Raw genomic sequence first — 23,721 nt, 5'->3', positions numbered from 1 at the left:
TTAAAAAACATATCTCTCTTGCCCTCAGTGCTTGGGTAATGAAAACACAGTTCACATCAATTTTTATTTGGATTATGAATTATAAGTAGTTGTGAATGGAAGTTTCCATTAAAGTTTTAAGCTATTCTGAATTTACAAATAAAATACCAAGTGATTAAGAATCAGTTTCTTTACTTTTATAGCCATGTTATATCATTAACTCAGGACCTTATTGGGCCTGCTGTTATCGCAGAACTGCATCTCCTGTTTAGAAGGAACAAAACTAAACAAAGGAGTTCTTATTTGAAATTATGCTTATTAAAAGGTATCAAATAGACTAATAGGCTGACAATATAAGCATTCAGTTTGTAACATCAGATACAGTAGCCAGAATAACAAGACCATCTACTCTACACAATGTGCTTAAAAAAACATAAAGTAAAAGAAAAAATCAAAATTAACGTTGACTGTTAGGTTCTCCCTTCTGGAAATTCTTCAACTAAAAAAGAATGTTAGCAGGTAGTAAATTTACCTAAGGGCAACATATACAAAAAGATGAAAAAGAACAAGAGAAGGAATAATGAACGGACTTGAGAAGAATGAAAGATTAGCTCTTAGAAGAGAATCTGAAAAGACTGAGAATTTCATTTATGGTACAGAATTTGGCTGAAGTGCAGTACAGGCAAAAGCAACTGGTGTGAAAACATAAATCTACAGAGTGGAGTTCTGCATGCTTAATGGATAACCAATAGAATGCCTGTCATTACTGCCTTGCTTCAAACTGACATAAGTAAGATTAGTTAAAACAAGTCCAGAAAACAAAACATATATCAACTACTTTTTGTTTTCAGAAGTAAGATTTCAGGATACTTATTATAAATTTAAGAGAGCTACATTTGAGGAAGAAAGGATTAAAATTCATTTTCCTCATATATTTTAGCATTTGAAAACCCATTCTGGCTGCCTTGACCCATAGTCCAAAATGTCTAGTGGCATCAGTGGAGGATGTAAATACAGCAGCTTCTCAGGCATCAGAAAAAACCCTCAAGGGAAACAGCATCCAGCAAAATTGCACTTTTGCAGCTGTTTGGCACTTCTTTAATGATCTATTCTCCTTGTATCTCATTTCAACACTAAACTTTTTGTTCGGTTCCATTCAAGCGTGGCATGCACAATTTAAATGTGCCAAAAAGCAGGTCAGTTCTGTTACAACTTTTTTTTTTTTTTCCCCAACGAAAGCTGACTCAGTGCCACACGTGGGGCCTAACTCTATCCCCTTTGCTTCAATAACAATTACTTTACCCCGTAGGTCTCAGAGGATAGCCCAAGGGAATGAAGATCTAAATAAAAAGCTAGATTCTCTGCAAGAGGTAATGACATGACTTCCTAAAAGAAAATTGAAAAGGGAGCATTGAAATTGACAGAGACTGAAGGGAAAGTACTTCTACTGGAAACCAAAGAAGATGGGCATCAGAACAATTGCCATGAAAATTATTACAAAGTGCAAGAGTTTTAAAAATAACATTGATCTTCTAGAGACTGATAAATGAAGACCAATGTGTTTGTTGGTATGGTCAGGTAGAAAGCAGCCTAAGAATCTTATAGCAAAGGAGCTACTTGCAGCCTTGACTATTTAGAAATATCTCTGGACCATGTAAGCAAATTACCACTTAATAAAACTAAGGAAATGCAGATTTTCATAGGCTCATCATGTTTACATGCAAAGACCATTCTCATTGTTGCACAAAGTCAAAAATAGCTGCATGCAAAATGTTAAGGAAAACCAGTTGCTGCCCTGAAGAACTTGTAGCTTAGGCTACAGCTATAGGAAAAACTCTATGAACTGTACCTCTTCCCATCTTCTTACACAATCTTGATACAAAAAGAGCATTTCAGTCTGTCAGGGAGGAAGAGAATTTCGAGTAAATGGTTTTGGTGAGAAAGGAATGGAAAATGAAAGCAGCTGCAGGCTGGTACCCTTCCTTTAACTTTCTCTTGCAGTGTATATTCTAGAGGGATGAAAGAAAGAGGGACAGGTAGTCACTGAAAATAATATGAAGTCATATGAAATGTTCAAGTGCTTCAATTGCAAGCATGGAAATCTGCTTAGAGTAAGGACAATCTGTTACCGCTGATGAAAGGAACTAGAGGAGCAGCAGTCACAACAGAAAAGCCAGGATGCAGTTTTACTTAAAAAATGGCAATGTCTGATCACACATTCAGTCTTGAGGAGAAACAAGGGAGTAAAACTTCTCATCAAAATACAGGTGAAAGGTCAACTGAAAGTACAAGTTGCCTGTGTCTGAATGATGTTTCTTTTGGTCTACTGGAATGACATCTTAGAACCAGCAAAGATGTATGAAAGCTCAAGTAACAGAATTCTGTTTTCACAACCAAATTCATGAAGCATAATAACTTTTTAAATGTATATTCTTTTTTATTTTTAAGGGACTCCAACATAGAGCTAGGATACCTTATATAAGCAAACCAATTTTTATAAATAAATCTGAACTGTCTGAAATCTAATGGGCTAATTATAAGTGAAAGTGTATGAGAACAATTTAAGGAGGGGAGAGAAGCAGACGTTCATCTACCAAGTTACTAAGTAGGAAAATCTGAAGAAACTTCACATGGAGGGTAAATGTGAGACCTGAAAAACTCTTCTGTTCTTCTGGAATCCTGTCCATAGATTATCCAACATAAGTAACTAATTCTGCTATTTGCCAATGTACTAGAAACAATGAGTTTACTGAAAATTACTGCTTTTTTCATTGGTTTTAGAGTGCTCTATTAATTAAGACCAATTTTGATTACTTTAAATAAATACGCTTTTCAGACAAATAGATGCTACTGAGACTTTTATTATTTTTTTAGAAACCCATGAAAAAATACCAATTCAGTTTTAACCAGCGTAGAAAATGTCTATCACTGACTCCAACGTAGGGAATGATCACCCCACAAAATCTGGGTTCAGTACAGGTATTTCCTCAAGTATTTTGACTAGAGCTATGAAGCGATATAGATTATTCCTTTCTGGCCACAAAAAGCAGCTTTTCCATTTTAGATTAAAACATTTTCAAACTGAATTAGATAAAATATTTTACATATGCCTAGAAGAGGGAAATCTGTCCACTTTGTATTTTCCATGCAAAAAGATGATGACAATCTATGATGTAGTTGCCATTTATTAGGAGACAAAGGTCCCTTCTGGCAGGTTTAGTTGATATGACAACTGCAATTACGTAGCTCATACATAAACAGCCAGTAGAGTCCCAATCTTCATATCAAATTTTAGGTGAATGCTCAACTCTAGTGGAGCCTAGGGGCTAGAAAACTGCACAAAGTTTTGTGATATAGTTACTTCATTTCCTTTGCTTTTCTTAGGAAGTGCTCATGGTAGCACTCTATTTTAATTCAACATAAATATTTCATCCTACATAAAGCCACATTTTGTAGTTTTGTAAGGAAACTCTAAAGTACACCTGTTAGGCTGGATAGCAACCTAATTTTTTCATTCTGGCTTCTCAACAAAACATCAGTTACATGCACAAATTCATGATGCCAGTACAGGAAAAAGCACCAGTCAGTCTCTACAGAGAAAGTAATGATATAGAAAAGCTGAACTGCACACCTCAGGTAAATGAACACACCCTTAATCTAATACCTGCTGCCACATGTAGGATGGATAAGTGTTCTCCCTTCATTCTGCTTAAACTCAGATGTTAGATAACTAGTTTGCTTCATACATTCTTGAACTTTATCAAAATTTGTATTTAAAAAAACACCATACAAATGGCTAGATTTTCAATTAGACTTGCTTTCAAAACATGATTTATGCCATGAAAATGTTTTACTAGAAACTTCAGGGACAATAGCTCTTGTTCCAACATCTGAAGAGTCAATGGAAATTTAAAGGGCACAGTACACCTACTACTACTGACCTTCACAATGAGCATACACGTGAGCATCCCTGTTTCCAAAGCAAAAATTGGAGAATATTGGCAATATCTCCCAAAAGTGGTATTAACACTGAGCTTGACAATTTGCAAACCTCCTCCCAAAGTTTGCTTTTAACCAACATAATCTGAGGAAGAAGAACAAATAAAATTATCCCTGTCATCTATGAATACCTAGTTCTACTAACAGTGGAGGTATAGCTGAAAAAAATCCTTGCTGGGAAAAACTAATCCTGTTTGTCTAACTTTTTGGCATTTGTCATATAAATGACAGATTAGCTCATCTCAGAAAGGTATAAATCCCCATCAACACATGCTAAAAACTGGTGAATGAGTGAGACCACTATGAAGTCTGGGCTTCTTCTATGCAAGAGGTCAACCAGCTAAGTGAGAAACCTCTTCACTTGGAACAGCTTGAAATCAAAGAGAAGATGACACTATCCTCATTCAGACCAACAATTCAAAGATATATGTTGTTACTTAACTAGGTCTTTTTAGATAATATTTTGGAAGACATTGATTTTCTGCTTTGTCTTCAGCAAATGCACCAAGTGTTTTTTCATAAATGGAAACATCATCAGATTGCAGAATAGAATTTGAATTATTAGGTTGGGAGCCTAGCAAGTAAGGAACAGGCTGTTTACAGTCCATTCCCCTCTCTGGCCAACAGCCAAAAATTAGATCCAATTCCTTAGAAGCACAAGAAATACAGCAAACTTCTGAATTGTGTTTATAAAACTGGAAGATTACAGCAACACTGAAAGGAGGAAAACTAAGGAGGATAGGCACAGTCATCTCACCAGTGCCTAGAGACCATAAAATATTCCTCAACAATAGGATCCAAAGTAAAATACCCCATATCATAGCGTGTTGTAACTACGGTGAGAAAGCTCTTTTTAACTAGATTTGGCAATGACTGCAGGCACCACAGCATCATGCGCTTGAGTGGTGACCTTAACAGTGGATCAGCAAAAGCAACTGATTCTCATCCAAGGACCTCAAGCTATCCCAACTTAGAAACACCCTGAAGGATAGCATTTTCCAAACTATCCCCAGCGTTAATTGGTTACTACTTCCTTACCCATATTTCAAAGCTGGGACATTACTTGCAGTTAGATCATTTATGAGCAGTTGTGTCCATGTATGTTGGTAACATACAGAAATCACTTCCATTGCTTACCAAATCTAGAAACTACAGATAATTTCTATGGGTTTTCACCTTCTTGTAGTTTGGAAACCAGCAAAGTAACTGGAAAATAAACAACTATTGAGGGAGTGACAGAGAATGGGACGTTTCTATGATAGATGGTGCCAAACCATGACTAATATAAAGAAGGCAAACCAGGAATATTTTTTAACATTAACAATAACATTTTAACATTAAATGATGTAGCAGAAACCATTCTTAAAATACACACAGAAAATACTTTTTCAGAAAGGGTGTAGTTCAGCTGTGAAAATTCTTTCCACAAGTCATGTGAATACTTTGCTTTACATGGGTTCAAAAAGTAGTGGGACAACAAATGGCTGTTGAATACAAAATAATGGATTTTGTTTCAGGAGGTCCCTGAACTAAAATGGTCGAAGCAGGGAGAAATTCTGAGGACATTTTAGCCCTCTTTCTTATACTTTTTTTTTTTTTTCCCCTTTCTCTTTTCCAACCTATTTTTAAGCCAGAACAACCAGATTTACTGCTATTGTATGTGCCCTCTAGGCATTAAATGTTTACTCAGTCCCACAGTCTACTTCCCAAAGGAGTAACACTTGCAGCAAGTCTCACATGGAATAAATGCAGAACAAATCAAGCATCTAGGATGCTTGTACCTTTGCCAAGGTACAGACAAACATCACATTTTGACATGCGAGAGACTAGCTGCTCAAAACCCAGTCCTGTGATCTTTGCAGGCATTTGTAAAAACTTCAGAATTTAAACTTCAATCTGTAATCTCCATCTTGCACAATATTAAAGTAATTTATTTAAAAAGTTATTCCTCTGAGAATGGGAAACTGGGCAGAGTGAAAGTCTGGCTCTATAGGCAGTAGCAATAACATGATGCTTTGCTCCTCTTCTCCCTTTAGTATTTGTCAATTATATGATCAAGAAAAGGGGACCTATAAATAGCTGCTGGTATTGGAAAAGAACACACAATCTGTCAAAGGTCAAAACTAAAATATAGTCTTCAGGCATTAAATGGGCATTGCAAGTTTGCCCCACAGGTGGAACGGGTGACTGTTCCCTCTTGATCTTTACTTTAAATCTGCACTTTTGTCAAAAAAGATCATGGTGTGGAAGCAATCCAAAGAACTCTGAAGTTCTATGAAGGTTCCAAGAGGATAAACAAATGGTGATTTTCCCATGGATATTAACTTTTTAAAAGCCATGGAAGACTCAGTCCTTTGTAGGTAAGCTTGCCAACTTGCAGGCTGCGTATCACTGCTATTTTGGTTTAAAAAATAGTTCCACGTTCACCCTCTTCCCATTTCTTTAGCATCCTGCAGCCCTCCCCATTTTCTCCCCACTCCCTAATTCCTTACCACCTTTTTGCTTCTAACGGAAGGCAACCATAATGAGACTATAACGAAATTGTGTACTGCAATGGACAACTATTCATTAAAAATGAGTACCCTACTTCAAGCATATTTGTCCTGCAACACCTACAGCAATAAACCTTATCAATCGTCAGAATTTATGCTTTCCACAGTCCAATATAAGTGCTGGAACTTGTGACCTTAGGATTCTAGCAGCACATACCACTAGACCATCAATCAATTCAGTTACTGAAAATCAAGACAACAGCTTCTAAATAGTTCATTAAGATTCCTGCAAGACAATAATTATGTAAAACACAAAATTCACAGGTAATCACATATATGAATTTCTAAGCCACAATTTACACACTCCTCCCAAAAAAAAAAAACAAAAACAAAAACAAAAAAAAACACCAAAACACAACCCAAAATGAGTTAGTGGCAAATTGATAAAATTTGGTAAAAAACAGGTTCATTTTTAATCCTTTCAAAAATCGTCCTCTTCAAATTTCACTTCAGTGGTATACCACTTCACATGCTATTCCAGTCCACTTCTTCAATATAGGACAACTGTGGAATTAACAGAACAGCCTGGTTTTTTGTGCCTGGTTTTATATTCTGAAAGGTTTACTGTGTTTTTCTTAATCCTTAAGTTGCATATTCATTGCTGTATTTTCATCTAACTGCTGTCACTTATACTGTCATGCAGAAGGGCAAATCAAGGTCAGTTTATGTAAGCGGCATCAATCTGAAAAACTTCATCAGTCTTTATTTCAAGGTATTATGCAAAGAAAGCTGACATTAAGAGAGCCTTAACTGACAGCAAATGAAATCAGTCAGCAAATCACTAAGCCATAATAAACTCGCTCAAGTTGTAGATAACCCTTCCTCTTCCAGGTCTTTAATACAAGGACTACCAAATGTAGTATCTGGGCAGAAATGTCTCCCTTGATCCCATTACAAAATTCTTGCATTAATATAGTGCATTATTTAATAATTTTTTTCTTGCTCTGTAAGCCATCAATATGAGTAACAGATACAGAAATGTTTTATAATAATGGACTACTAAGCAATAAAGTGAAAAAAGGCTAAACAAAAGGTTCAGCATTTGAAGAAGTTTCTTTTTTTAGTTTAAATGTAATTAAGAATAGAAAACACTTTTAATCTGTTTCTGCTACTAAGACATTTGTGTAATAAAGTCTATTGCCTTATTAACTCCTATTGCTTAGACTCACTTGCTCAGCACTTCTTCTTAGCTTTTGAAATTAAAAGAACAACTATAAAAAAAGTTAGACCACAGATAATTCCTAATCCTTCATGGTATTCACTTCACTAATTCATTTTTTAACCCACACAAGTATCAACAGTTGAACAGCTATGCTTCTGAATGGGTTTATCTGTGCTTCTGAATGGGTTTATCTGTGTTACAACAGTACACACTGCACACAGTATCAAACAACACCGTCACATCCAAGTTATGCAGTGGTTATCTGGTAAAATTACTCCTTTTCTATATACACTGCCAAAGATAACCCCATGCAGTTCTGAAACACAGTATTTCTGAAGTAAGAAAAACTGTCTAACAAACAAGGTGCTGTGAAAACTACGTTTGTTATTTTGTGTTATTGAACAATGCTTTATTTTTGTAGTTACAGCACTTGAGAGTCTGCCTTTATTCACTGAGGCAGCTTTGGGTACATACTGAGATTACCATGACTCGAGTAATTTTTCTCATAAAAGATTAGTGACTAGAAGTCAGGAAAGATGCTTCCTGCTATAAGATGCAGCAACCTGGTAACCAGCTGGAAAAGAAAACCCATCCCAGGATTACAAGCAGAAGCAAAACTTAATAAAGTTGGTGAATCAAGATCATAGTTTGCAGTCTTTAAAGAGCTTTCTTGCATAACAGCACAGATCATTCATCGGAGATTACCCACATGCAATAGATACAAATGTATGAAAAAGTCTGAGTGGGCAAAGGCAGATAGTTACATGATTGCTTGACAGGGTCAAGAAAGAAAATTTTCCATTAAGAAAGGTTACTGAAAGGTTAAATGATTATATACTAACTTTGGCATTCAAGATAATCAGCAGCAGATCTTAACTGAAAAGTTTTTACAAAACTAATAATGCTTATGAAAAAGGCTGGACAAGAATTAGTAGTTTCACAGACATAAAGAGACAGCTTTCGGTAATTGATTAATTGGTGATTACAGACACTGACTTTGGTATTAATGGTCCCATAGTGCCAAAGACTTAACAGGGTTGGGGTGCAATCAGTGTACCAGCTAACTACAAAGCCTTCTGAGAATGGTTCCTCATATAGTCTCTGTTCATTCATTAGAATGAAGAAATGTAAAGGAAGGAACAAAAATGTGAAAGGGTGGTTGAGGAAGCAAAGGAAAGGGACTAATGATAAGTAGGGGAGAAATGAGGAAAGGAGAGAGCACAATAAAAACCCATACAGGGCAGGGGAAAAAAAGACTGCTAAAATAAATGCTGTGAAGAAGAGGGGAAGTTGGGAACACAGTTAACCCACAGAAAGGAGGAGGCATGTGAAACTCAAATTATAGAAGGCAAATTTCTAATATCACTGGCATTTTGAAGGTGCCTCATTTTTTATGTTTTTAATTGTGTTTTGCTAACACACATTAATGTTATGTTGTAAAGGAATTCTAGTTAAAATAAACTATGCTAAAATGGCTTTTAAATATTTATCACCATGATACAACCTATGTGGAGACATGACTCCAGGTACCAGCTGAACACATTCAAGGAGATTATAAATCAGAGTTCTTCGTGTTATGCCTTTTCAGTCTGGTTATTCAGATTTTACTTTGCTGTTAATCATTGTTTCTTCAGCCCTGCACCAACTTTATTTTTGACAAACTGAAGTTCGCAAAAGGTCAGGGTTGCAAGAGGTGTCATCCCACTCTAATGAGTTCAGAACACTTATTTATAAGTATTTCAACTCAAGGTGCAACTGCAAAGTATCGTTACATTAATAAAGAATCACTTCTCTCTTTACACAGTATATTCGAAGGCAGGCTCACGGTTGGTCCAGAAGCAGCACACTTTGATGCTAGGTGGGAAAGCAGTCCTTTTGGAGAGGAGAAAAGAGGGGGAGACAACAGCCCAGGTGCCGTTGATAGCAGCTGTTGAAATCCTGGAGAATGAAGACCCAGTTTTACCCAACTAGAAGCAGCAGCCTGATTGCACTGGAGGCAGCGTGCTAGCCTCTGTGAGGAAACAGGTAGTTCCTCCTGGGGGTTAAATGGTGGAAGTAAAAAGGAAACACTAGAAGTGTGTGCATGCTGGGTGCAGGTATATACAAATGCACTATCTTCAAGACTTTCTTAAAATGATTTCTCCTTTCTGAAGTACTAGGTATTAAGGGGAAAAAACACAATTATTTGTTCTTTTAACAGTCATACCTTTAGAAAATTAAGAGAAAAAGGCTCCAGAGCAGAAGTACAAGATTTAAAACAGCAATAATTCAGTTTTCAAGCAGCTACTCCACAAGTGATTCATCCCATTAAGTCTTCATACCAGAAGTGTCTTATGTTTGAAAGATCTGCCCTATGCAGAGGATAAAATCCGATGACAGAATTATAATGTTACCTTTGAAACCACTTGCTTCATCAATTTGGTAAGAACTTTTTTACTGATAAGTAAATATCAGATTGAGAAAGTGTTTATTGTTTTGAGAAAAATTATCAGCAGAATTCCGCATAGCTTTTACTTTCTAATCTATCAAGCATAAATCTAGAATTAATGAACAAGTGAAAATAAAAGCAAATTAAGAAGCTACTAACATTTTAAACTACCTTTATGTTTGGCCAATTAATTAGAAAAAGTGGGTCTACAAGACCATAAAATAATGCATGACTAAATCATACGTGAATACATAATTTACATAAAATAAATGGTAAAACCCTACCCCTTCATAAATTTATAATGATTATACACTAACACCGAAGACATGTCAGTCCTTGGCTATCTTATCACTACCCCTACAAGCCTTTATGCTATTACTGCACTTTTCTTTCAGGTTACCTCAAAAACACCTGAGAAACACAAAGAAGCACATACAAACCCCATGTGGACTTCCTACACCGACATGAACAGATGGACACATACTGAAGACAGAGGGAGAGGGAGAGCAAGACAGAGGGAGCATAGGATGGGAGGGGTGGGAGGGAGGGAGGCAGAGGGACAGTGGGGACAGAAAGGGAGCGAGAGGCAGTGCAAGTGAGGCAGAGGCAGAGTAGGAAAGACAGGCACAGGTAGCAGGGGAGAGGGGCAGAGACAGGGAGCAGGCAGAGATGGACTGAGGGACAGCATGAGCGCGCACACAGCAGAGACAGCTGGCACGGCAGGGAGGGGGAGAGCAAGAGGTGCAGAACGCGTGTGCACGCGCAGCAGTGCACACAGCAGTGAGAGCACACATGCAGTAGAGAGCATGCACATAGGACAGACGCAGAGAGAGACAGCATGCAGCGGAGAACGCGAGCATGTAGCAGAGAGAGACAAAAAGAGAAGGAGAGAGACACAGACAACACAAAGTGAAAACCTATCCATCTCAAACCCACCTGGAAGAGAGAAAGCACACCACAAGTGTATAGTACCTTTCAAAATCAAGGGAGAGATTAGTAATCAAAACCACAGATCTGCATACTCAAGTCCTTAGTTATAATAAACTAAAATTTTCTTAATATGCAAGTGATTTCCAACATTCAGGTCAATCTTACATCTCAGGTGAAAAGCAGCACACAAAGAAATGCTCTCTCCTAAGACCTGCAAATATTGACAAATACAGACACATGTATGCGCACCCTTTTTACACCAGAAGCCGGCCTATAATCTCATCCTCACATATGCTTTTTCATACACCATGTCAATGCATTAAATATTCACATCATCATTAAAGTCACTCATAAAACTTGCCAATTTGGATTCTCTAATTCATATAAATCCTTTAAAACAGGAACACAAATTCATCTGTGAATATCAGTTCTCTTCCAAATCAACATCCACGAGTCACATCATATCTTTAGCAAACAGATATCAGAGGAGGAAGGGGCCCACCATGCCAAATACTGACCAAAAGCAACCACCACAAATTAATAAGGCCAAATTAATAAAATATACAAATTGAGACTTTGAAGACAGAGGTCAAGGTAGTTCCTATAACACAGAAAATTATTACTCTTCCCCTAATTGCGCATCTGCAGGCAGCTGCCACATGTGAACAGCAGTGGCTGGCTGATCCCACAGGCCTATGCACGTCTTCTGGACATGCCGTGGATGTGATTCTGACAACCACAGCTAGTTTCCTGTTGTCACTGTTTTTCACTGACAGTGCCTGAATAAATCTGCTACTTCCAGAACATCCTGCATAAAGACAGTGCTCCTTTGCTTTCTTTGAACTGCTCCTGTACCTCCTGTAAAACCAACCTGCAACGGTAGATACAGAACATAACCTAGGTACACAGGGCAAAGCCACTGATTTGTATGTTGTTAGCTTTTTCCTGTTTGGGAATCAAGCACTTGACATACACATCAAGTATGTATTACACATCCTATTGCTATTGCAGAACTACTCTGAGGTACCTAAATTTGCTTCAAGAAGTTTTTTTCACACCATTTCTTACCTTTCTGTATCTACATCTTCAAACAGAAGAAATATACTGTGATAGTATACCAATGCTTCAGTATTTATAGATGAATGTTTAAGCCTTATTGGCTTTATTTGGGGACTTTATGCATTTTTTTTAGATCAAATTGCTTGCCATGAGTATTAATTACAGTTTTGATGTAAAAGTACTTGAGACAATTCGGAATGAATCTTCGGAATGACCTCTTTTTCTATAAGCCAATCACCTCTTTCAGAAAAGAGTTAAGAGAACATCATCCTCTTCCTAAAGACATAACATAATTCAATTTTGTATTTTACAAAGAGTTGATAACCATTACTGGTTATAATTTCAACAGTCATCTGCCAAGTAGGACTACTAGAATTAGGTATCCCATGTTATTTCAGTTGCTTTTTTTCCCACCCTATAATCTGTATTTATTGGAAGCTTCACACAGTTTTTGTCTTCTGTGGGAACAGTAAGGCATAGCCAGAACTGTACACCTTAAAACCTGTTCTCATGTGTTTCAGGTGCTTTAAACTAATTTTCCATTTTCAAACATAAGTAACAAACAATACAACTCCGTGACATAACATCCTTCACAGCAATTAAATGTCAGGTGAGAGTAAAATAAAAAGTTATAGCACTCATCATTTTACTCTTGGAGATACTGCACTTTTCTCGTTACGTATTACACTATCCCAAGTGACATTTTCAAACTCTTATAGTAATTCTTGTTACAGTTTCCAAGAATTTAACAAATGCCTACACATTAAATCATACTTTCACTACATGGATGGGGCTTTAAAAGAAATTCAGTACAAGGACATTCTTGTTGAGTAACTTACATTTCAATCTATTACATAATTTTGCAATTTAATATCCATTACATAAAGTGCAGGCTTTAGAGAAGATACACAGAATTCTGTGTCTCAATATTTCTTTTCATGATCTAAAGATCTATCACTAGAGTGTACAACAGAGTGTACAACACATTCTTCAAAAGATGCACACCACTTCCTATACAGTTTAGCGATTATTTAGTTTGGGAATGACACGGCTTTTATTTGTGTGTGGTTGATCAGCCCTGTAAGCATTCATGGTATTTGGAATCTTGGATCCATTTGCTAGAAAAAACAACCTTCTGGGTTTACAAGATAATTAATTAAGTATGCCACTAAAAAATAAATCTCTGATAGCTTAGTTCACAGTCAAGTTCATTATGACAACCTTTTTTGCACTTGTCTCCTATAAAGCATATTTTTCCCAAGAAACATTCATATAGAGATAACAGCAATTTAAAAATTCCAAGACTTCCCACATTCCAAACAAGTTTGAGACCATCGAGTAAATTAAGGATAGTAGATTTCATTCAAAGAGCCTTTAAGAGCCACTTGCTTTCTGAAAAATTCGGAAGATAACCTATGCAGACACATACACACATACAAATATACTAGCTTTTTTTCTTCATCTCATATGATGAAGTGATACACACTGAACCAATGAATGTAAAATTATTATTAATTAATTCCATCAACCTACTATAAAATGGATGCATGAATAATAAAAATAAAACAATGCAATTTTCTGTGAGTACTCATAGTTCTAACAGTCAGTGCTTCATCCCTACCATACTAACTTAGGACCTTAATTTTTATGCAATAAAAGAAACTATAAATGTAGACATGGAAAAAAACTCCTTATGTCTAACATTTGAAGAAAAATAGGCCTTTAACTGCAATGTGCTTGTCACAGATAAACTATAAAATACATGTAGTAGTAGCAGTTATAGACACCATGCATACAAACAATTCCACTGGTTTTAATAAGAACTGTCCATAAGGCGATTACTAACTGCTTACTTCATTCAAGACTGCAGAATTGCCCTTACTATAGTTTTGCATATGCATACATTGAAATTAACATCAGTTAGCTGGCTTAGGTATAAAAAGGAATATTTTTTTTTTTTATAAAATCTCTGTAACATAGTTGGAAAGTTATCAAACAGGCAGTATGTAACTGGAGATAAGGAGAGGGAAATTGAAAGGAGTAAAAGAACTGCACAGTGACACAGACTGTGAACCACCGACACTGTTCGTGTATGTACAGAGTAACCATGTGAAATTGGAGCTGTCAGGTGAACAAAAAGCATGTTTACAATACTGCACCACTAGTAAGCTACACAGCACACACATTACTATGCATTAGTTACAGCACCAGCACTCCGTACAAATGTGAAATGCATTTTTTTATATACTTCTGTTTCTCTTTATCTTCTTAGAAAGAAAGAAGGAATAGGCTGTCTTGCAAATTCTTCTACAGTCATTCTGAGGTCAAAAAAGAACAGGAGTTGGGATGCGACCAAAAAAAAAAAAAAAAAAAAAAAAGAGAAAAAAAAAACCACCCCCAAAAACCCAAAGGCAGCTACCATTGAATAGGCCACCAAATTAAAAGAGCAGTATTTAAAAGCTGGTGATTTCCACAGCAGCTTCTTTGAAAAGACGCTGCCTGTGGGACCTTTTGCACAGCCTTAAAAGTGATCATCACTGTACTGGGGAAACATTTGCAACTCTACCCTCTACTAGAGACATACAGCTGTGTTAACTAAAGTTCATGGGAACTCAAGGTGTTACAAATTACTACTCTATTGTGGAAATACGATAATACCCACATAATTTAAATCTTTATCATATTGAAACACATGCATGCAAGAGGGCAACAGTGAGAAATGTCCAGCTTAGAATCTGCCTTTCTTGAATGCTGGATGTTGTGTCCCTGTTCCTGCAATTATATACTGCATCTTGAACAGAAACTCCACAATTAAATAGGATTACTACAGATATGTACACACACCATGCAGTTACCTGCATTGTCTGAATTCCTTGCACTTTACATGACCAGTCTTCCTCTCTGGTTCACATAGAAAAGCACAATGAAAGCATGTACTCTGCCTTTCGTTCTCTCATTGAGAAAACTTAATGCTCTGCCTTTAGCAATAGTGTACCACAAGAATTAAGTCATTGTGAACAGCTATAAAGACTAAGTGATAGTTTGTGTATCAGACAAACTTAAAAACAGTAAGGAGGCATTTACACTGAATCAATTTTCAGAGCTGAAAATATGTAGCTTTTCAGTTCATTTCTCTTTTTTTCTCCATTTTTTTTTCCTAACCAAATTAGTATTTTGAAACATACAGGTCTTTAAACTTACATGAACAAAATAGTTTCTACATTTAAGTATTCCAAATAGCAGTTTCTTTTAAATTAGGAATGCTCAAAATACACTATTATTTCTAAAACTGTAATATGGAAAAATCTGATACTAACCAAGAAGCAGCATAAGAATCCTGTCTCTCCTGCCCTCCCCCCCCTCCCCCCCCCCCCCCATTTTATTTGTCTTGCCTAAATTAAGGGGAGGAGGAAAGGAGGGTGGGATACCATGATATTAATTTTCAAATACAGTATTTGCATTTTCCCATGGTTATATTCCCATCAGTTATTTAATATTATAACTGCAAAATTAAAAGTTCACATCATCTCTGCAACACTATGTTCAAGAGTATATATAGAAATTATTTCTCCTTCAACTGTTAACTGTGAAGTTTTGAAGCATTTTGCTCTCCACACATTCTGAGCAGCCTAGCTTTTTGTCCTATCGCAGATGCAAAAAAAAGCAAAAAAAGAAACAGGATTATTTTAGTCTCTAACCTGAAATGCTACCACCTCTGGCCTGCCCTTCAGCCCTTCCACTGCAAAGGTCTCTAGGTGCAGTTTGGGTAGCTGCAGGGTGAAGTCATTCCTGGTTGCCGCAGTCTGTGACAGGAAGGTCTGATCTCTGACCTAAAGGGAAAAAAACAGCATCAATGGTAATTCCCCTTCAGACACATTAACTGGGATGAACTGGGTCCCCTTGAGCCCACTGAGTGGACTTGCATTGATCGCTGGACCTGAAATCCATGAATAAATTTAGGACTAATTGATTTTTCGTTGCAAATAAATCTCTAATTCAGAGTGGTGAGTGAGAATGTTAAGAAGAAAAAGCATCTTTCCTCTGGTCTGAAATAAGGAGGAAAGAAGAGGCAGTAAGGGCTCGCAAGCCCACCTGGTATATGCATTTCACAGATCCATCCCCTGTAAAAAGCTCTTAAGAAAAGAAACAGTAATTGTACCGCTGATCAAACAAACAGCAGCTAAGAAATTAAAAAGTTCATGTGATCATACAAACAAGAAGCTGGCACGTGAGTTCTGACAACTGCAGGGAGATCATATCAGTCCTCCGCAATAATGTTCATTTAATATCAAATCATTCAAAACACAGATTAAAATGAATAATCCTCAAACAAAGCAAAATAAACCGACCTGTAGCTCTGCAATTAACAGGAGGAGGAAAAAAAAACAACAACAAAAAAAAAAACAAAAAACACCAAACCCAAATCTGCCACTAAGTCTCTTCCTGGGGACTCACTACAAGAAATAATGCATTCATTGGTATTAATCTACTTTTATACAGTTTCTATCTACGCCAACCCGGCGCGGGAAGCGCTACAATTTTCTGTGAATTCAGACGGTTTGATATTTAGTTAGTTTTGCAGGCAGTCTGAAATGAAAAGGATAAAACAAAACCCCCGAGCAGCAGCCGCGCGGCTGCCAGCAGCGCGCGCGCCGGAGGCCGTTGGTGTCACAGTGCCACCTCCCGGCCGCGCCGGGAACGGCGGCCGCGCCGCCCGGGGCAGGCACGCGCGCAGGTACGGCTCCCGGCAGCGCGAGGCGGCCCGCGCCGCGCTCGGTCAGCACCGCCGGCGTGCGCAGCGCTCCGCGCGGGGCGGCCGCGGGTTCGAAGGCAACGCTTCCGCCGCGCGCGACGGGTCCGTCAGCCTGGGTGTGACATGACACGCACGGAACACCCAACTCCCACGGACGCGTCGCCGGCGCCCACGTTACCAGGCGCTGCCACGCGCCCGTTCTGCGTGCTGTTCAACACAAACGCTGTCGCGTCCACCTCCAGCAGATCCCAGCAGTCAGATCAGATTCTAACGCAGACGGACAGACGCACATACAAACAGGTACTGGTACAAGCCAAGAGATGTAACCCATTCGTTTGGCACGGGCTGGAACTGCTGAGTAGCAACAGCCAGTACTGCAAAAACAATTTACTGTCTTTAGCAACAATACACAGCCTGATACTAAAGCATATACTAAATCCATATAAATCAACAGACACACCACTTGCTAAATAGTACTTCACATAAATTTCAGTTTTCCTGAGAGCCTCCCTCACCCAAAATAACTCACCGAACAAATTAAAACATGCGTCCATTCATTTTAAATCCCAGGTTACTTTTTTGTAACCACTTACAAAAATAATTTTTGTAAAACGTTTATTAGGAGTGAATATACTTCAAGTAATAGCACAGCCATTGGAATCCACTCTGAAAGAGGTACACACGTATAAATCTACTGATACAAAGAAGAAAAGATTTTATTTTATTCGTTGCTCTGTTCTGTGGAAATAGGCAGCCCTACATTTCCCAAGTTGACCTAAAGAATTCCTGTCAATACCTGTGGCTGCCAAACATATGCACTATGATGCAATTTTTATAACAGGAAAGGTCCTCTACACATTTTTTGCACACACAGTGCACTAGGTTCAGGATATACAGTCCTGTGGAACAAACATACTCTCTGGAGTGTTCTGTCAGCATGTGTAATTCCGGTCAGATGTTAACCTTGCTGAATATAACAAAATGAGTTACTTTAAATACACACACATACACAGATATATACGCACACACGCATGCACGTATATACACTTGATTTACATTTTTACAGTTTATATATCCCAACTTTCCAGTGTCTTTGCTGCCAGTATGCACACAGATAAAAGAAAACATTAATGTGGATTAAGGTACTAAGAATTTATCAACATCAAACCACCAGTGTTTTGCCTTCTACCCTTCTGAACTGTAGTCAATAGATCTAAATATTTTACTGCACCCTGGCCAATTCATTGTTTGATGTTTAAAAACTCACCCAGAATCAAAGAAAATTTATTAAATTTCAGCCCCCAAATGAGATACTATTAGCTTTGAAAGTCAAGTTTAACTGCGATATTGATGATTCTCTTTTTTCTGTGACAAAATTCACAAGGGAAATCCCTGTGTCAAAGTACAAAAGCAGATTGCTAATACTACGGGGGAAAAAACAATGTATAAGCAATGTAGGTATAATACACACACAATACAGACAGTGGAAGTCCTTTTAACCCTATTAGTTTCAAACTCTCCATTTCAGTATCGGGGCCTGACACTGAACAATAAAAAGGCAAAAGACAATTGTTGTAAATATATGTCGTTAATGCCACTGCACCAGAAAACTACACATTCGCACCTTAAAGAGTATGATATTTGATATGAAGACTGACAATAAAAAAAAAAACCCAAAACTTTTCATGTTTGTAGGTAGTTAGATCATAAAGAGTGAATCTCATTACCCACATGCATACTAAGAAAGAGAACACAAAGCTAGTTTTCCTTTGAAAAATACAGGAAAAATTATAAGAACAAAAGACTGGGTACATACTGTGCAAATAACATTGTTTCACTAAAAGTGGAAACAGCCTTCAAGCTGGCTACCTATTCAAGGAATGGAAAGCTATAATGGCCATGCTTGCATGGAATCCTGCTGGATAGGCTGTACATATAAGAAATCTTAATTAAGAACTAAATTCATCACTTCCTGGCTATTTCCTTTTTGAGATCCAGAAAGCTAATGACAGGAGCTGAGAGACTGTGATTATTTCCTAATTCTCTAAGAAAGTAAGCATGGTACTCACACAGAATCACATACACATACAGGCAAAAGTCATTTTATCGAAAAAAAGGTTTGGGGTTTTTTTTTTGGCAGCTTGACAGGGAGGAAAACCATCCTACATAGTTAAGCTTTATGATGCAAGTTTCAGAGGTTTTTTTGTATTTAATGACACTGGTTTTTTCTCCACATGAAATCTAAAGCAAGACTATTTTATCTCAGAGGTCTTCTTAGGCTAGAGACCTAATGCTATAATCTAAAAAACCTTATCAGCTAATCAGGCTTACTGCAATGATTCAAAAAAAAAGTCTAAAACCAGTTCCACTTCCATGTACTAAAAATTTAATAGAGGGGAAAAAAATATATAAATGTATCTATATTCAATGCTAGTGAAGATTTTGACTATTTCTGATTTTGAAAAATGTAATTTTGGCTAAGACTGTGAAAAGTTGCAAATGATTTTATATGGAGCATAGTTAAGTACTGTGACAGCGGGCTGGCTGCTAAGTATGCTCTTTAGATTTTCCAGTTTAGCCTTTGTGGTGGTTTAACCCCAGCTGGTAAAGAAAATTAACTCTATCCCAGCTGAAACCAGGGCAGCCTTAAATAAATACCATCTGAAAAGAGGCAAAAGCACAAAGAGATCCACACAACTGTACTACAAAACTCAAAACATTTTCAAACAAAGAAGCACAGTGACTTATGACAGTGTTTAACTTTTTAATTAATTCAGAGAGCAAAACAGAAGACAACACTATAGCCACGCAATTTAAAATCAATAAAGTACTGATTAATTCAGATCAAAGCTGAAACCAAATAATAAACTGAAGTTACATTATTGACTGAACCAAGGAGTACAATTTGATGGGCTAATTCTACATGTCCAAAAATGATCTTCAAAATTCTCTGCTGATCAGAGGTAACAATAGTTTTGTCTATAGTCCATTTTTGTGCTCACTTCTTTGTTTTGCCTCTGCACAGTTTGAGCTGCTATGTCCAGTTATGCCCATAGAGATACGGTACTGAATGCTAACAAGTTGTAAATGGTACTGAGATGTGCTTACCCCTCCCTCTCTCTTTGTCCCATTACTGTCTGACTGGTATAAAACCCCTGAGATTTTAGTTCCTTATTTTGGTCCTGATTCAATGCTTTCTTAGGGTGAAAAGGTAAGATTATTTACGTATATAAAATTCATTATGTAAGCTATACAGGAGAACTTTTTGTAAGTTCAAAGTTCACTGATTCTACATAAAAACCATTACTTAGAAAGTAAGAGACTGTGGGCTTATTTTACTTTCATTTCCTATTTTTAATAGCGTATCACCTACAATTTAAACAATGGAACAAAAAATACAACGATGCAGTGATTTCACAATAAGTAAATTCAAACTGATTTAGTCTGCTTGACTTCAAGATGACCACAGTGCTGAGAAAACAGAAGCTACAAATGTTATGCAAACCATTTTAAAAGAGTGCACACAAGATGGTTTCTGCCACACCGTTATGTTTTGCATGTGTCATACAATTAATAAAAATATTTTTAGAACTTCTTAAAATAGAAGGAGACAGTTTGAATACAAACCCCATCTTAATCTTAACCAAAGTCTTGCAAACATGTGGCTGATTTAGCTGCATAATGTCCATACCTCCAGGGCAGCATGTGGGATGGAGGCCGTATTGCACAGAACAAGGAGATGCACATCTACTGAACATGGTCCTTTGCCTTCCTTGATGAGAAGCACTTAAAACAGAAATAAGTTACATAGTAACTCATTTGAATGGGCAAGTCTTTGTTACAGTGGCACAAATGATCATGGATCTAAGGAGAACAATAAAAAAGTATACACATTGGTGTAAAGAATTAAACTGTCATGAACACTTCCTAATTTTGTAATGTTTAATTGTGAATCATTGATGTTCTCTTACTCTATACTAAAAAATACAAGGGAATACACATGAAGGAATCTGCACCAACAATAGTATTGAATAGCACTGATAACTGTAGTTCTTCAATTAAGTTGCCAATACAGATGATCTTTCTAAGAATATATCCATACCCAGCCATTCCAGAGTACGGGCTCTCCGGAAAACAGTGATCACAGTTGAAGTGTTAGCCCTTTAAGGCAATACAGACCTCGTAAGATCTGCCAAAGTATTTGGCATGTGTGACATCCAAGGAAGTATATACTAAAGCACCTTGTCAGAACCAAGAGACAATCAGTTAATATCAGTGCCTATAAACACCAGAGTCTGAATCTGCTCTCAAGAAATGTATATTCATCTTATTGAAAGAGGGCCTGCCTATATGATCAGCGACCCGATTTTTTCATCACGATGTTTCAGCAATCAAGGATCATTGCACAAGCAGAGAGACTGCCTGTGACAATACTGCATTGCTTAAATTGCTGAAAACTGAAGGTGCTTTAAGTCAAACATCAGAAAACTGGAAAACTATAGCCACAATTAGAAAGTGAAACAGGTGAGGAATGATGCTGGGAACAAAGCCAGTCAACTGAACTGGGGGGTGGGGTGGGGGTGGGGTGGTGGCAGTGAAACAAAACGCCACCAAACCCTCAAACTCCTTTTTTTCTCTTTTTTCCTTTTTTTTTTCCCCAAGACCACCAAACTGAACTACACCAAATTGCAACATATCTTACTTAGACAAAATACTGCCTCATAGAAGCGAAAGGAAGCTATATAGTACAGTTTAATAGATACTTGTTATATGGCTATCACAGTTAGGTTTGAGTACTCATTAAAGGCCAGCAGATTGTTGCATACTTTCATCAAAAGAAGGAATACATCCTCACACCCAAGGGTCTGACTTCTGTTGATAGCGGAGGTTTTAAATAGCATTTGCATATACCCTACTGCAGGTAGCCATACATGAATGCAATTAGGTACACCAATATTTCACTTAATTTAAAATCTACTAAAAATTTCTGTATTAGCATACAGCTTTACTGACTATCCTTTTTGATTACTGCCATACAATCTGCATTTAATGACAATACAAGCCATTTCAAAGGTGGATTTTAAAAGAAAATTAATTACTGCATAACAGCTTTTATGTAAGGAGATGTATCTCAAAACTGATGCTTTGGGTATGCTTGGCTTTTTTTTTTTTTTTTTTTTTGTTCTTTCTCTCTCAAAGACTAGTCGAGATTCTGGAAATTAATTTTCAGAGTCGAATACCATCCCAGGCTTACCTATAATTCAAGCCTTCTCGTATTACTACACACACACACACACTACACGCTCTGTTGAGTAAGATGTTAATTTGATCCAGAGTTGTTTTTTGCAAACATTGACCACTGCACCTAAGCTTTGCTGTAGTTGCAGGACGTGCACTATAATACATCCCCTATGAATGGATTTAAGTAACCTTGGGCTGAAAATGAACCTGTGTCTGGAGAAAATAACAGTTAATGTATTCAGTAATTCCACAATTCTCAAAAAAAAGGATTTGTTTCTTACTGAATACTTACAAATACAAAAGTATTCAGCCTTTAAAACAAAACAAACAACAAAAGACAAGACAAATGCACCGTGAAATTAGTTATTTAGATATGTCTAAAACTAAAAACAGTTATGCACATGGATATGACATTCGGCAATGTCTTATCTTTAGTTTGTCAAGGTTTTTAAATCCCATTTGAGCTGGAGTACCATTTTTAGCTTGGCTAGGTCAGAATGACACTGAACAATATGAGTGATGACACACTAGACAGCTATATGGACAGAGTTGTCATCAGCAAGCCAGCTGTGCTAACACCTGTATGTCCTGCACAACTGATCTTTAGGAACAAGGATCAAGAAAGTCAGATTACTAGAGGGGAGAAACAAAAGTCATTCACAAAACACTGAAATGAAGAGGTGCTGATCTGAAATAGAGAAGAAAAAAAGGTAATGTTTTTACTTCACTTTTTTCTTACCACAGAGAAATAATAGCTTGTTTCCTACTATAAACTTCTTACAGCAATCATTTAGAATTTTAGTATTGTATTTGGGTTTCTTTGTGATTTTACTGCATGTACACTTACCCACTGTTTCAATAAGCTTGTGAAAAGGCCAGTTTAGAACAACCAAGGATCACAGCAATGAACAGAATCTGAGCGTACACACAAGCAGACTTCACCTGCTAATGTGTCTAAACACACAGAACCACCAGCTCCAGGAGCGACATCAGGCTAGGGAAAAAATGTCAAGTTGAAATCTAAAACAAGAGCTTTAAAATCATTGTTAACTAAATAATACCAGAGACTATAAATCCCAGTTAATTGAGAGAAATGTGGCTGAGCACTACACCTAAAAGCAGCAGGTTACATCTGTTGAAGTCTGATCGTGGCAGCTAACCTAAGTCTTGTAACTGTTCTGTTTTTTCAAGCCCTGATCAATTTGTGGTCTTGCTGAAACTAACAATGCCACTTACACTGTGTGCTTGCTGTTATTGACGTAGTCACTTGTATATGGACTTAAACCTATTGTAAATTAATTTATTGCAGGCCATAAAACAACCATCATTTTAAAAAAGCATTTTATTGCTATGGACCACATCAGAAACAGCAAGCTAATGCTACGATGTTACTAATCCTCAAGTCTTCAATGGTCTCACCCCACATCCAACTGTCTCTCTGTCCTGTATTAAAAACATCATCAAATTGGGTAAAGAAAAATAGTTTTGTCTTTGTATTTTGCATGTGAGTAACAGTCATACAGTGTTCAGATTTCTTTTCAGCTGATAGAACTGTGGGGCCCATACCTCATGCATGGCCACTTTAGGGACATTTTGGAGAAGGCAACAAGGGTGGAAG

At 37.2% G+C, this 23,721-nt stretch overlaps 1 protein-coding gene across 2 annotated transcripts in view; it reads right to left on the bottom strand.

Moving 5' to 3' along the window:
- Positions 1-23,721, bottom strand: part of CCDC171 (coiled-coil domain containing 171) — a 153,873-nt gene that overhangs the window by 26,570 nt on the left and 103,582 nt on the right. For both annotated transcript variants that reach the window (XM_080371857.1, XM_080371858.1), the window contains exon 23: positions 15,808-15,939. In XM_080371857.1, coding sequence (XP_080227983.1) covers positions 15,808-15,939 — 132 coding nt within the window. The remainder of the gene's footprint in view (positions 1-15,807; positions 15,940-23,721) is intronic.

This window comes from Falco punctatus (assembly GCF_963210335.1).
Source record: "Falco punctatus genome assembly, chromosome: Z".
In the NCBI taxonomy this organism is placed as follows: Eukaryota; Metazoa; Chordata; class Aves; order Falconiformes; family Falconidae; genus Falco; species Falco punctatus.
Note: the sequence above shows the minus strand (reverse complement) of the source record. Positions and strands in the feature narration are given on the sequence as shown.